This window comes from Cyprinodon tularosa, unplaced genomic scaffold (assembly GCF_016077235.1).
Source record: "Cyprinodon tularosa strain WSP-4 unplaced genomic scaffold, ASM1607723v1 ctg15, whole genome shotgun sequence".
Classification (NCBI taxonomy): Eukaryota; Metazoa; Chordata; class Actinopteri; order Cyprinodontiformes; family Cyprinodontidae; genus Cyprinodon; species Cyprinodon tularosa.
Window position 1 is genome coordinate 1000399 of NW_024038331.1, and position 14440 is coordinate 1014838.

Sequence of the window (14440 nt, forward strand, 5' to 3'; positions counted from 1 at the left end):
GTTTAAATTTTTTTAATAGCCAAAATGAATTGACTGCATTTTATTGAAATCCAAGTTGAACTGTTCACGCCACCTCTACCTATTTCAGACCACTCAAAGGTGTAGATGGGATTCTATTCTAAATTAAAATGAAAGTTTTTTGCTTTTTTTTCTGGAAAATATCGAAAAAATATTATTGTATTTATACTTTTCGTATCGAATACCAATTATTTTACATTTTATTGACAAAATATGGTCCTAAAACAAGTTGCAAACAAAGGCGGACACCCCTATCTCTGTAATGAAATGTAGCGGTCCGTGAAGCTCGCTAACCCTGCTTATCCCTCTTTGTCCGGTAGCGGCAGAAAGGCCGTGATAATTATGACACAAATTTGCGTTTTTGAATGAATTACAGTTGAATGGTGGATCAACAAGCACACACCGTGTGAGGACTGGTTTGCTGGCAATGACACACCAGCGAGTTTCAATTTAAAGGACAGCAGAGCAAGCATCGGAGAAAGGGTACAGTTTGCACGATAGTCTGCTAGATGGCTAGCAGTCTGCAGCTAGCACGCTAATGTTAGCATAGCAAAACACCAATCTATACATTAGGTGATAAGTTTTAAATTTAACCGCATTTGATTATTGATGACTGTATACACATACATGGTAGAGTTTGGTTTATGGTTAATACAAGTTTTGAGGGAAAAGCTCAACGCTGCTGGCTAGCCGCATTTGGTAATGTGGCTAACTGGTTAGCAAACGTAGTCACCAGTAAGTTGCTAACCAAACATCTGTAAGTGATTAGAGAATGACTGGGGAGGGAGGGGGGTCTCTTTAACGTATTTTTACTGACTGTTTGGAAAGCAGTATTACACAGCAGAAATAAGCTGTTTTACATCTACACAAATTTGTACGGAGCCCTGTAAGTGCCAGATAGTGTAGGGAAAATAGAAGTTGGGAACATGCGTTAACGTTTCTGAAACGTGTGCACAGAAGAACGTGAGTAAATATTAGAATCCAAACTTAAGAAAATTATGTTTTTATGTTAACGTCTTGAACAATTTCTATCAATGGAAAACGTGTTTCTCCATGACCAGTTTCAGATAAAAAAAAAAAAGCTAAATTGTCTTTTCATTTGCTATAAATATTTGCTCGTTATTTGCTGCTTCTGATTCATCCTAATGCATAGTTTTTTTTTTATTTAGGTCAGGTGAGGTATTACAGTGTTATGACCAATAAGGCTTTCTTTTTTTTTTATGGGAATGGGTATGAAAGCAGTGAATTAACATTGCTTCTGTACCTAAATAAATAGAGGTACAGCTCCCGACAAAATCTTAAGCTATCCCTTTAAGAAGCAGACCCTAGAATGATATCATTCCCAAATGAGTTTTATAGTTTAAGGTGTATAAAATTGGTCTGCACAATATACAAATAAACAAAGTAGTGGTACTGTCGTTAAAATGTATGATGACAATGTTCATTGCGAACAATTACCCTTTTCCTCACACATTTAACTCATCTGTCTTAGTAATATATCTAACAATCTCCATGACATTCAGTAACAACCAGCGATCTCTTCATTTTTATTATGCCAATTGGGCAGGGATCAGTTGGATATGCTCGGGATACAGAAACCTTGACAAAAAATACCAGGGTTTAAAGCTAGTAACTCAAGTTGATCAGATTACCCTTATTTAAAACAACTTGCTCTTCTTATGGTATATTTTCAATTGTATTTGAATGTGGTTCAGAAAGAAAAAATAACTATGTGAAATAGATCTTCAGAAGTCATCAAATTCCTGTTATCATGCTATCAGTGTTTGTCACAAAAGATGAGATTAGATAAGAAATATCTTTCTCACCTTGTAGTTGGAAATTTGGGTGTTAGTGTGGCAAAGCAAGTAGAAAGAAGGCGGTTATGGCTACACGCAAGACTAATCCATCTAAAAATTACATCATTTTAAATATAGAGCAAATGAGAAAAACACATCTTAGAAAGGCTTTAAGCATTCTGGGAAGTCTTTAGAATTTGTAAGCAGCATAAGCTACAGTTTAAGGTATTTAAGGGAATATACCAAATAATTATCAGGGTAGTTTTTTCCTTCTTAATTGGAAACAATATAAAATAGGTAATTCCTAAATAAATACTTTGTTTGATATAAATTGGTTTGATGCTGTCCCTGTTTTCTTGATCTGCTTCCCTAACTGGAAGCACAGCTCAGTAAAATAAGCTGTTGTATATTGACGCCAATTTGTTGCTAACGTGTGCATACTCCTGACCTACCAAAATTGTCAGATTTCTTTCCATTTTATTTCAAATCTGTGGCACTTTATGGGCTCTGTAAATTTGTGCTATATAATATTCGTATTGTCACTTTTGTCTGACGTTGATTTGGTGACCAAAACCCGGCGTGACAGACATCCTGGCTACAACATTTGCAGCTGAGGAGGAGTTTGCAGACCTGGGCCGGCGCTGTTTTTCCAGCTTATCCAGTTCACGTTTAAATGTTAGCAAATTCTCTGGTTAAATCACTGACAGGAATGTTAAACCTGAGATGAAAAACACAACAACAGCAGACAAAGCTCTATAGTTTTACTGCGTGTTGCAGGAAATATAGCAGGGATAAAGAAAACGGTTGAGTAACAACAAAAAAAAAGAATCTTGTTGTGTTTTACACCTCACAGCCACCGTAGCCTTGATATAAAGGCAGACTCAGCCTGTCGGCATGTAGCCTTCCAAACGTCGTCATTTTTTTAACTTTTTTTTTCCCTTGCATATGAACGGTGATTTGCCACTTCACCGACAGTCATATTAGCTAATGGCTTCCGAATCGGGGAGACTACTGGCGGGACAAGGAAAAAGAAAAGGTAGGAATTATCTTCACCCATCAGATCGGAATCATCCATTACTGCGCTGCAATGGGCTGCACTGGTGCTGTTAGCAAATCACTTTTCGCCTCCCCCATATGTAAACTTCACGACTGTCTTCGGTGGTGGCTGTTTCTCACAGAGTGAGTCTGTGAACAGGGTATTACGTCTATCTTGCTATAAATGTATCTTCAATACTGTTTCCTTGTTCTCATGTCTGAAGTCTTTTCCTGTCTCCCTCATTGAACTTACCTCTTCTGCCTCTGTTTGCGGCCTCTCTCCCTCTTGCCTGGGTCATTTGGTCTGCCTGGGTCATTTGCGATTCAAGGCTTCATAACGTTGGTGATGGTAACGCCTGGATGTTCAGCATTTTGTTCTCATGCCAGTCTATGTCCCATCATTGATACCATCTCAACTGTTGGACTTTAAAAAAAGAAAAAAGAAAAAAAAAGGCCCTAGGTCTAAAACTGCTCCACTCTGTCACTAAGGGGAATTGGCCAATCCAAATGTGGTTCTTTGCCTGATTATTGGTGGATCAATAATGTGTGACATGAAGATGAGGTTTTTAGTGACTCATATTTTCCTCTACATCTGTGTTTTGCTGTTGCAGCCTCACAGATGAAGAGCCCGGAGAAGAAAAAGGCTCGTAAATCCTCCACTCAGGTGAGAAGAGTGTATTAATGTTTTATTTAAAGGGGTCATAGAATGTTTATTTAGAGTATTTGATGCTGGTCCTTAAGGTCTCTGGCAGAGCGACTGAATCGACCTGGTGACGATAGCCTGGGGGCTTGTCTGTATGTAAATTTCAGGGCGTGGCAAAAGTACAGGCCAGAACCAAATAAGGCAACATCCCAGAGTTTACATCAACTCTGGGCTTCTTTTGGATTCACCTGTTTTTTATGGTGGTAGTTTAGAATTGTGAGATTTGCAGAGAAAGAAGATGTCATTGGGGTTTGAACTTCTCTGTACGTCCATATCACCCTCTGAACTATTGTTATTCATTTTAGACAAGGTAAACTGTTTTGCATCCTATGACCCCTTTAACAGTGAGTACACTTTCTTCAGAAAAAAATGAAAAGGCTTTAGAAACAAGACTACAAGGACAAACATGTTCTTGCTTTATGCTAGTAACATATTTTCTATTTCAAATCTCCATATTTCGTCCCACATTGTGTTATCACTACTTGTTAGATCTGGTAAGGAAGAAGGAACTCCCCTACCATCTGTTTTTAGTACTTGGCAACTAACATTAGAGTATCTAAGATGCACATAAATCCTAAAAGAAGGGTGGACATGTACTCCTCATCCGCCACCCTTATTAATGGGCTGCCATCATCTGATCCCAAGTTTCCAAGTTAGATGCATTTAGAGAAATCCTTATAGGAGGGAGGACATGTACTTCTTAAAGGAATAGTACACCCAAAACATGATTAGCCTTCATTTTCTACTCACCCCCATGCTGAACAACACTCTGGAGTACTTTTTTGATATCTCAAATGCATCTGGAGATCTGGGAGGCTTCTTGCTGTCTGCTGACATTCAAATAATGGAGGTCTATGGTGTCCGAGACAGAAAGGTCCATAAAAGTCCACAAAAAACGTGTCAATATTCCTCCATACTGCTCGTCCAATGTATTCCAAGTGTCCTGATTGGGTAGCATCCAGAATTTACTCGAAACAAAGTCATTTAGAATGTTTTTAGAGCATAAACAGTAGTGTATAGGATTTCCTGAAAGCGCGCACATGCGCGGTCACGATGCTACGGAAGCCGGCAGACCAAACCAGATGAAAGTGCGCATTCAGCGTCTGCTCTGCCAATAATGCAAGCGTAGAAGAAGAAATGTCCTGTTTACCTGTGCAAAGAAAGAAACAACGAAAGAAAAATGTCTGAGGACTTCAGTGTTGAGGAAGAGCATGAGTTCTTTGCCGAGCTGAATGCGCTGGTTTGGTCTGCCGGCTTCCGTAGCGTCGTGAACGCGCATGTGCGCGCTTTCAGGAAATCCTATACACTACTGTTTATGCTCTAAAAACATTCTAAATGACTTCGTTTCGAGTAAATTCTGGATGCTACCCACTCAGGACACTTGGAATACATTGGACGAGCAGTATGGAGGAATATTGACACGTTTTTGTGGACTTTTATGGACCTTTCTGTCTCGGGCGCCATGGACCTCCATTATTTGAATGTCAGCAGACAGCAAGAAGCCTCCCAGATCTCCAGATGCATTTGAGATATCAAAAAAGTACTCCAGAGTGTTGTTCAGCATGGGGGTGAATAGAAAATGAAGGCTAATCATGTTTTGGGTGTACTATTCCTTTAACGTCTAGTTTTTTTAACAAACGACTGACCTCCCCGTGTTGGACTTCCCCCTCACAGAAATTCAAAAGGAAGTAAATTTGTAATCCCCTTCTGTCATTATTATTCAGTAGGATTTCTGTGATTTATGAAAAAACTCTTTAAATCTTAAATGTTAAAATATAAATCTAAGGCCATAAAACATCCAAAAATGTTTTGATTTACTGTGTTTTGGTTCTAATTGTTTTTTGTTAGGCCCTCATTTTCTTATGCCCTTGTGAAATGCCCAACAAAATGCTCCTTCTACACCAAATTAGCTTAATTTTATTGGGTGTATTTACAAAAAAAATATCAGGCAATCAGTTTCTTTGTAAATTTTGTGTCCACATCACTTGCCTGTCAATGTGCGTAAAACAGAAGGATTAATAATGCGGTTGTTATGTGTAAATAAAAATCTAACAACACCATCATCAAAATAACCAGTTTAATAGTGCATTTAGAGTGGATGCTGTTTTCGCTGCGAGTGAGATGGATTCATATAGAATTCCTATGCAAACCAAACGATGAAGGGTGGAGAAGGAGAGAGCAGAGCGGTGATCACTGAAGTTGAAACATGCCGAACTTTTCTGTGAAATCACGACACATCAGTCAATCAGGTACCGGTCGTAGGCAAAGCTTTTTTTACTTAAAATTAAATACATAGAAAAACAATATTAACAAAGGACTATTAATCATCCTCCCTGACCTCCAGATTTACAAGGATGTCCCAGCGAATCCGACCATCATCCAGATGCAGCTTTGGATGAACCAGTGGACGTTTTTTTTATTTTTTTTTATTCAGAGCTTTTGGGGCTTTTCCAAAAGAAATTAAATTAAACCTAACGCAATCAAAAGTTGTTAATAGGGAACAATTGAGCAGCAGTCCATGATGTTACGTTTCAAATGTGCTTTTATTGTGAAATACGGACAGAGAGACCTTGACAGGAAATGGCATCGGGTTGCCAGGGGTAACAGCAGGTTCAAAGCGAGGGGCCTGGGAGGCTGGTGATTTACTAAATAGTAAATAATCATTCCAGCCACTAAATAAAGTAAACATGCCCACTTGTTCTGGTGTTTCCACACTGTCTCAAAGTCAATGGCTGAACAACTCAATCAATGACCTCTGGGGCATGTTTCCATCAGAACCTACATTATGAACAGAGTTTTTTTTTATTTATTATAGTTCTCAATATGGTGAGAGCAGTGAAACCGTCTATTTGCAAACACACTTTAAAGGGGAACACAGTTTTTTTACATTTGGCCCTTGATTTTAGGTTATTACATCGTGTTCTACTCACCCATATGAGTTTTGTGTCATTTGGAGCTATTCTGAAGATATTCCGTTAGGTTATATCCAAGTAACGTCTTCCTATGGGCAACGACTTAAAGGCACAAACTGAACTGTTCATAATTTATTATTTATAGTACGCCATCATTCATAACATGTTGGCGAATCACTGTCCCCCAGACATTCGCGGTTATATTTTTTATATCAATAAGTTTTAAAAACAAAGCGGCACGTGTATGACTGGAGTCGTAACAGGAAGCCCGGGCTACAGGCGGCTACGCTCTACCCCTTCTATTCATTCGGCTAGCTAATCTGAATTATTCAATTCCATTTGAAGAGCGAGATCATCTGTGGTAGTAGCACTAGACATCTTCCATGCATGTGAGTAAAACTAGCAGCAGTTCAGCGGACAGGATGAATGAACGGCGCACGCGGATGACGTCATACACGCGCCACTTGGTTTTTAAAAGATATAAATATAAAAAAATAAAACCACAAATGTCTGGGGGAAAGTGATTCGCCAACATGTTATGAATTCGGGCATACCATAAAGAATAAATTATGAACAGTTCAGTTTGTGCTTTCAAGTCGTTGCCCATAGGAAGACGTTACCTGGATATAACCTGACGGAATATCTTCAGAACAGCTCCAACTGGCACAAAACTCATATGGGTGAGTAGAACATGATGTAGTAACGTAAAATCAAGGGCCAAATGTAAAAAAAACAGTGTTCCCTTTTCTTTTCTTTGCCTTTTTGTTGAGTTAATCCCTTGCTCTAGATAGATAAAAAAAAAAAAAAAAAGTTTAAATTTTCCTTTATGACCCCATATTTACCAACCAATTGACTCTACATGAAGCGGTATGTTTTTGGTTTGCCAGTGAGCAGATATTTTCCACTTAAAGATTATTTTAATGTAAAAAAACAACACAACAAAACTCATAGTTTGAGCACCTGTCCAAAATCTACAAATTTGAAAACCCTGCTCCAACATTTTTTTTCCCCAATTCAATATTTTTTCACCTTTTCAAATGCCCCGGCCACTATGCTAGACGAAGAGGTTCTCAGATCACAGCCGTTGATTAAAACTCTAATCTAATTTGAACTGAACTGAGCAAAACTGCACAACTTCATTCTGTACAAATCAGCCAGCACTGCAGTGTTTTAAGGCATCCATCAATGTGTTTAGTAATCTATTTTAATGGTATTGTACTCTTATTTACTGCTGTTTGTTGTGTGTATGTTGTCTGCTTTTCAGCCTTTTTGTTTATCTTCCAGTCTTTTCTCCTTAAATCTAAAAGGTTTTAGTTGCAATGTTGCTCAAGCCTTTAATTAGCAAATCTTTAAAACATCCAAGGTGAAAATTAGAAGGGGAAAAAAAAAAAAAAAAAAGTAAAACTGCGATGTTTTCTGTTCCAGGCGGCGGGGTTCTCCCACCTCACCGAGTTTGCACCTCCACCTACTCCTATGGTGGATCATCTGGTCGCCTCCAACCCATTTGATGATGACTTTGGACCTCCCTCAAGACCTAGTGGGGCAGGTGGACCAGGTGGGGCTCCGTTTCTCCCCAGCCCAGGTGCAGGTGGAGGAGGTGGGTATGGAGGTGGTGGTAGAATCGGTCCAGGCATGAACTTCATGGGAGGCCCAGGTGGACCAGGAAGTGGCCCGCCTGGACGCAGACCACCTTTTGGCCCTCCGACCAACACTGGACCGCACCACCAGTTGGGCTTTGGAGGAATGCCTGGTTTTGGAGGTGGAGGAGGCGGTGGAGGAGGTGGAGGAGGTGGATTTCCTCCTGGTGGCCCCTCTCAGTTCAATATGCAACCAAACTTCAGTCCACCCATGCATCCTGGGACAGGATTTAATTCCATGTTGTCTCCAGGGGGAATGGGGGGTCCAGGTGGAGGTGGTCCACCCCACCCTCGTTTTGGCATGCCCCCTCAGCAGCAGCACGGACAGGGCGGGCACCCCTTTAACAGCCCACCGTTGCCTGGGGGCGGAGGTCCACGAGGGCCCTTGCCTCCCATGGGAGGAGGTATGGGTCCAGGAATGAACATGATGGGTGGCATGGGAGGTGGCCCTGGTGGCAACATGGTAGGAGGAGGGTTGCCAGGTATGCCCCCTCAAGGACAGTTTCCTCCCTCACAGGATGGCCCTTATCCTGGCCCCAGTCCACCAGGGCCAGGCACTGAAGATGGAAAGAACTTTGGTGGAGGAGGAGGGCCTCCAGGGCCCCCGCAGCAGCAGCAGCAACAACAACAACAACAACAGCAGCAGCTTAACATGAATCCCAACGGTCCCCCGAATACCAACACTACACATGGTCCTCCCTCTAACTCTGGGCCTTCACAACAAGGGGGAGGCTTTCCCGGCCACCCAGACGTACCACAGCCCAGTGCCAACACACCCGGTCAGCCTCCATTGGCCCCATCACAGCCCAACCCCAACTCCTCTCCTACTGGTCCACTGAACGGATCAGGTCAAGCCCAACATCCTCAGTCCAGTCAGTTGCAGCCCCCAAACAACACAAATACCCCAAACTCCAACAACTCCAATATGCAGCAGCAACAATCAACTCCGCCAAATTCTGCAGGGTCCTCCTCCTACAACCAGCAGAACAGCACTCCCGGTTCTGGTGGCTCCCTGTCCAACGCTGCCTCCAATTCAAATCAGAATAACATGACTAACAACAACGGAAGCAACACTCCTGGCAGCAACCCCAACCCTCCCTCAAACTCCACCTCGACCCCTAACACCCAGTCCCCTTTACCTTCTGGACCCACTGCCCCTACAACAGGACCCAGTTCAGGTCCTGGAAAACTTGGTGTGCCCGGTATGGTCTTCCCTTGCGGCCATTGTAGGACGGAGGTACATGACGACCAGGACGCCATCCTTTGCGAGGCTTCTTGCCAGCGCTGGTACCACCGTGACTGTACAGGCCTTACAGAACCGGCATATGGGCTGCTGACGACAGAGAGCGCTGCCGTTTGGGCCTGTGACAACTGCATCAAGAGCAAGGACATACAGGCCGTGATTGTTCGCCAGCCTTTAGGCCAGCTGGTGGCGGCTAACGAGAGCTGAGCAACATTGATTGGACAAACAGACTAACTGAATGAACCGTGCCATGTCACCTTTGTCTCAGCCAGCCCTTCACCCATTCACTACACATAGCGACACACTCATCGACTCTCATGCTTATACGTAGCACTTTGAGTGACTCTTGGCAAATCAATTTTCTTAAACCCCCCACCCCACCTGATTGGAGTTCAGAATCTAAATGAATGTTTTGCCCGCAGGGTCCTTGAGAGATCTGCTTGCCAATCAGCAAAGCACTGACACCAACACACTACCTCAAACAGCTTTTGACTGACTGGCACAGAAACTTGTGCACTGACGGACCGAATGGTGTGTGCGGTGAGATTTCCAGCTCACACTCTCAGAAATTCAATTCAGGCGGGGAACGTAATTTTTAAATGCCCACTTTGTGCTGATAGGAGCTCAGAAGATTACTGATTTTAAATAGGAGAAACCCTGGAACAGCCACCGGAAAGAACAGGGTTCCTACAAAGCTTGAAAATCTCAACTTTTTCCTCTTCATCCATCTTAGTATCCTTGCCTTTACCTTATCTCCTACATTCAGTTTCTTCTTCGCCTCTCCTTCTTACCCTACTTCTGTTTTCCTTTGTGTTTCCTTTCCCATGTCATTTCTTCTTTACTTAAGCCTTTCCCTGTGTACTTTATACTTTTATCCTGTCCTGTGTGACTCGATTCCTGCCATCATTTATTCTGTGCTTCCTTTCTGTTCATGTATGTCTTTGATCTCTAGTGCCATCTTTTTTTATCCCTCCATCTGCCCATCCAATCTTTCCATGCATTAAAAGTTCAATTAAATGTCTATATCTTAAAATTATCTAAAAGGATTAGAGACATGGATTTTTTTTACTCTCTAAATCTGAGGTATATGTAGGAACCCTGTATAATGGTCTCATGAATTTGCAGTTTAATTTCTACAGAAATGCTTCAGTTCACCACTGCCCTTTCACATTGTTGGCCTTTTACTGAGAGCAAGGGGAAAAACTGAAAACAATATATGAGTATATGGCAGTATAAACATGTCAGTATTAAGTGTTTTGTGGAATCTAAATCTTACATGCACATGCTTTAACCCTGCTTACTGCATCATTCTGTATCCAGTGCTGGTTATTCCAAAGGACTACAAGGTCGGGATCTCATCCACGTTTCACAAAGGATCTCGCCACCCACTAAAAAAGAAACATAAAACATAAACTTGTAAATATACGGACAAAATATTTGTCTAGAGTTCCCATCACTTGTGAACAAGTCGCAGAGTCAAACCGGTGATCAAAAAAATGATGAGTTAAATTTATGTGTCTTGGTTGTGTACATGGTGTTTTGGGTTTTATACGGTCTTCTTTTTTTTATCTGCAGTGCTCATGAGATTGTGAATCCAGTGCTTTTGCACGGTGTTGGCATAGCAAGTAGTGACATGTCTCATTTCACAATGTGCATAGTCCTTAACAAAACTAGTGGTGGGAGATGCATGCGATCCAATGCAGCAACTGTCTATTATTTTCAGGATTCTGCCCTGCAGGAAACCTTGAAGTAGACCAAATACCTGAAGAGGAAAGAAAATTACTAATTTTTACGTTTCTCTTGCAGTATAAGGTGTTTATATCTTCTTCTTTCTTGTCATTTTTTTCTTTATTACATGTCCGAGTTGCCTTTCTTTTGATGCTATCATTCGTTTCCTTTTTTTTTGTACTGCTATTTGTGCTGTGCTCTTGCTCTGCTTTGGTGCCTCCTGGTGGAACCAGCAGGTGCTACATGCGGTGGGGAAGTGAGAGGTACTAAACTCTGAAGTAAAGAACGTTTGTTTTTTTGCCATCTTGTCATGTCTGGTTTGTCACTTCTACTTTGATTACATTCTAATCAATGTTAAAACCTATAAATTGTTGCTTTGCCATCTATATTGATGATGGTACTGAACTTGTTATGTTTCGGTCTGTCGTTTAGCAGAAGATGGGCCAATCAGGCATTGATTAGCCAATACCTATTTTTCTGTCATATTATGGTCTGAACAACCAGTGTGCTGTTTTAGCTTTTTTTGCCCAAGGACTAACATATAAACTTGTGTAAACCATGTTTTTAGCTTTAAAGCAGCAAAAAATAAATAAGCTTCAGTTTCCTGTAAGGAGGCTTACAATAAAGTAACTAAAAAATATTCCTGTTTTTGTTTCTAAGCATATATAAAAAGATGGGAGATTTCTGGGGTTTTTTTCATTCAATAAGAAAATCTGACCAATTTTTTGTCTGTTTGGAGCCAATTAAAGCTAATTGATCTTCCACTGATTTTTAGAAATCATCCAATTAATTTTGTATAGATAAGGTGATTAAATGTAGTTTTAGTCTATTAATCTGCTATTTAACATGCCTTTTTAAGTGACATCAGGAGACAACAGTTCCTGTAAAAATAAATTTTAAGGAGAATATTAAAGGAATAGTACACCCAAAACATGATTAGCCTTCATTTTCTACTCACCCCCATGCTGAACAACACTCTGGAGTACTTTTTTGATATCTCAAATGCATCTGGAGATCTGGGAGGCTTCTTGCTGTCTGCTGACATTCAAATAATGGAGGTCTATGGCGCCCGAGGCAGAAAGGTCCATAAAAGTCCACAAAAAACATGTCAATATTCCTCCATACTGCTCGTCCAATGTATTCCAAGTGTCCTGAGTGGGTAGCATCCAGAATTTACTCGAAACGAAGTCATTTAGAATGTTTTTAGAGCATAAACAGTAGTGTATAGGATTTCCTAAAAGCGCGTTCACGAGTCTACGGAAACCGCGGCAGACCAAACCAGACGAAAGTGCGCATTCAGCTCGGCAAAGAACTCATGCTCTTCCTAAACACTGAAGTCCTCAGACATTTTTCTTTCGTTGTTTCTTTCTTTGCACAGGCAAACAGCACATTTCTTCTTCTACGCTTGCATTATCGGCAGAGCAGACGCTGAATGCGCACTTTCATCTTTTTTGGTCTGCCGCGGTTTCCGTAGACTCGTGAACGCGCTTTTGGGAAATCCTATACACTACTGTTTATGCTCTAAAAACATTCTAAATGACCTCGTTTCGAGTAAATTATGGACGCTACCCACTCAGGACACTTGGAATACATTGGACGAGCAGTATGGAGGAATATTGACACTTTTTTGTGGACTTTTAAGGACCTTTCTGCCTCGGGCGCCATGGACCTCCATTATTTGACTGTCAGCAGACAGCAAGAAGCCTCCCAGATCTCCAGATGCATTTGAGATATCAAAAAAGTACTCCAGGGTGTTGTTCAGCATGGGGGTGAGTAGAAAATGAAGGCTAATCATGTTTTGGGTGAACAATTCCTTTAAGGAGTTAGACTACTTTCTCAAAAAAATCCTGACAACTTAGGGGTTATGACCTTAAAAAATTTATAAATTAAGTCTATTTTAATCTTAAGAAGCAGCAAACTATGCTTCTACTTCCCATTGGTTCTGCTTATATAGATCATAGTGCCATGCAAAGCGTTTCTCATTGATTACACAGCTCAAATGGGTCACACAGTGGCTGCATTGTGTTTTAAATGTAGAGCTGAAGAGATGAAAGTCGGTGCAAGATGAAGCCCCGCCCCCTTCGGGAGCTTCCACCAATCAGATCGCCGCCGAGGCGAGAGGCCGGTCCGTCGGACGTGCTGGCAACAGGTTCCACTGGTAGTGGGGGTAATTTTCCCCAATGTCCTCAGCTCGTGGAATAATATCTCCCCATCTTAGCGCTGCGTGGATCTGCTGCTGATTCATGTCCAGAAACCTGGCGGAGGAAGAGACCGGGAACGCAGGTGCAGTAATACTCATCAGCTGCTTGTTTACTTTGAGTTGGGAATAAAGTGAGGATCGCAGTGTGTTCAGGCTGAGCGGACATTTCCGCAGCGCTGTGTCCACCTGTGGCTTATTATCAGGAGGAACAGACTTTTTGTAGCTGGCCGTCATTGTTGGGGTTAGTTTCTCAGCTCTTTATCCACTCTTGGTTTAATCGGATCTGTCTGCGCTGCGTAAAGAGGATATGGACTGCTGGTGGAGCAGGTGAACGCCTCCAATAGGATGCGGAGGTTTCCATCGCTGAGGCAGCTGATTATTTCCACTGGTTTTGCTGCTCAGGTGGAAACAGCCGGGAGGTTTCGACGCGCACCGATACCGACTGACCGGATAGGTGGGTGTGACGTAATCAACGCAAGGAGCACACAGGTGTAGCATCCCTTATAAAATAAACTGTTGTGTAATTGATGCATTAGTAATATCCGATCTGTAAAGCTTTTGTTGTGGTTGTAGTGTTATTCCTGTCACGGTTGAAGAAATTCGCTTTGGAAATAATGTGTTTTGGACTTTATTATCATGCTGTTAACAAAACAACAAAAAAATCTTGAGAGCCGGACAGAAGCATAAGCGAAACTATCGGCTGCACAGAACCAGTAGAGGTCTGCCAAAAGCACCTCAAAATGTTTTAAAAGTCAGGTTGGCTCATGTACATCTGTTCTCAGGGGGGGAGCTAGATGGTGGGCCAGGGGTGGACATGGCTACCCTTAGCCAATCATTGTCCACCCCTACCATTTTTTCCCCTCTAAAGCGAGTTGTACACTGTGCAATTTTTTTTATTCAGTCGTTGCATGCAGCTACTACACACACTGTAACTGTAAGTGCACGGCTCATGATGTATCTGCACCACCACACTCTCATGCAATGTACCTGCTCACACTGTACAACCAAAATCCATGTTGTACTCAGCTCCGTTGTGAGATGGCGCTACTCGGATTCGTCTATCCGAAAGCCGAATGAGTAGAAGAGGAATATGAAGCTCTCTATAGTGAAACACGCTGCCTTGGCAATTTAGAGCAATTTTGTGTTGAAAGCCCTAAAAAGAAAAGGC

General features: G+C 41.8%; 2 protein-coding genes across 7 annotated transcripts in view; both read left to right on the plus strand.

Annotated features, from left to right (window-relative positions):
• The first annotated feature begins 296 nt into the window (after positions 1 to 296).
• Positions 297 to 11373, plus strand: pygo2 (pygopus homolog 2 (Drosophila)). 2 transcript variants are annotated; one of them, XM_038279307.1, is made up of 4 exons: positions 297 to 501; positions 2790 to 2850; positions 3461 to 3513; positions 7890 to 11373. In XM_038279307.1, the coding sequence occupies exons 2-4, from the start codon at positions 2802 to 2804 to the stop codon at positions 9549 to 9551; spliced, it is 1764 nt and encodes a 587-aa protein (XP_038135235.1). In that variant the 5' UTR covers positions 297 to 501; positions 2790 to 2801; the 3' UTR covers positions 9552 to 11373. The 2 variants fall into 2 exon arrangements, with proteins under 2 accessions (XP_038135235.1, XP_038135236.1); XM_038279308.1 differs by lacking the exon at positions 2790 to 2850.
• A 1819-nt stretch (positions 11374 to 13192) lies between these two features.
• cgnb (cingulin b) overlaps positions 13193 to 14440 on the plus strand; it is a 28732-nt gene continuing 27484 nt past the window's right edge. For 2 of the 5 annotated variants that reach the window (XM_038279309.1, XM_038279313.1), the window contains exon 1: positions 13193 to 13355. The gene's annotated coding sequence lies outside the window, so the exon portion shown is untranslated. Of the gene's footprint in view, positions 13356 to 13668; positions 13762 to 14440 lie in introns of those variants that run through there. The other 3 variants (XM_038279312.1, XM_038279311.1, XM_038279310.1) reach the window with 3 other exon arrangements.

Excerpts from the sequence above, each read along its gene's own strand:
- pygo2 (XM_038279307.1), top strand. The coding sequence starts at position 2,802 with ATGGCTTCCGAATCGGGGAGACTACTGGCGGGACAAGGAAAAAGAAAA. Across the intron at positions 2,851-3,460 it reads GGGACAAGGAAAAAGAAAAG|CCTCACAGATGAAGAGCCCG; the intron begins GTAGGAATTATC and ends TTGCTGTTGCAG. Across the intron at positions 3,514-7,889 it reads CTCGTAAATCCTCCACTCAG|GCGGCGGGGTTCTCCCACCT; the intron begins GTGAGAAGAGTG and ends TTTCTGTTCCAG.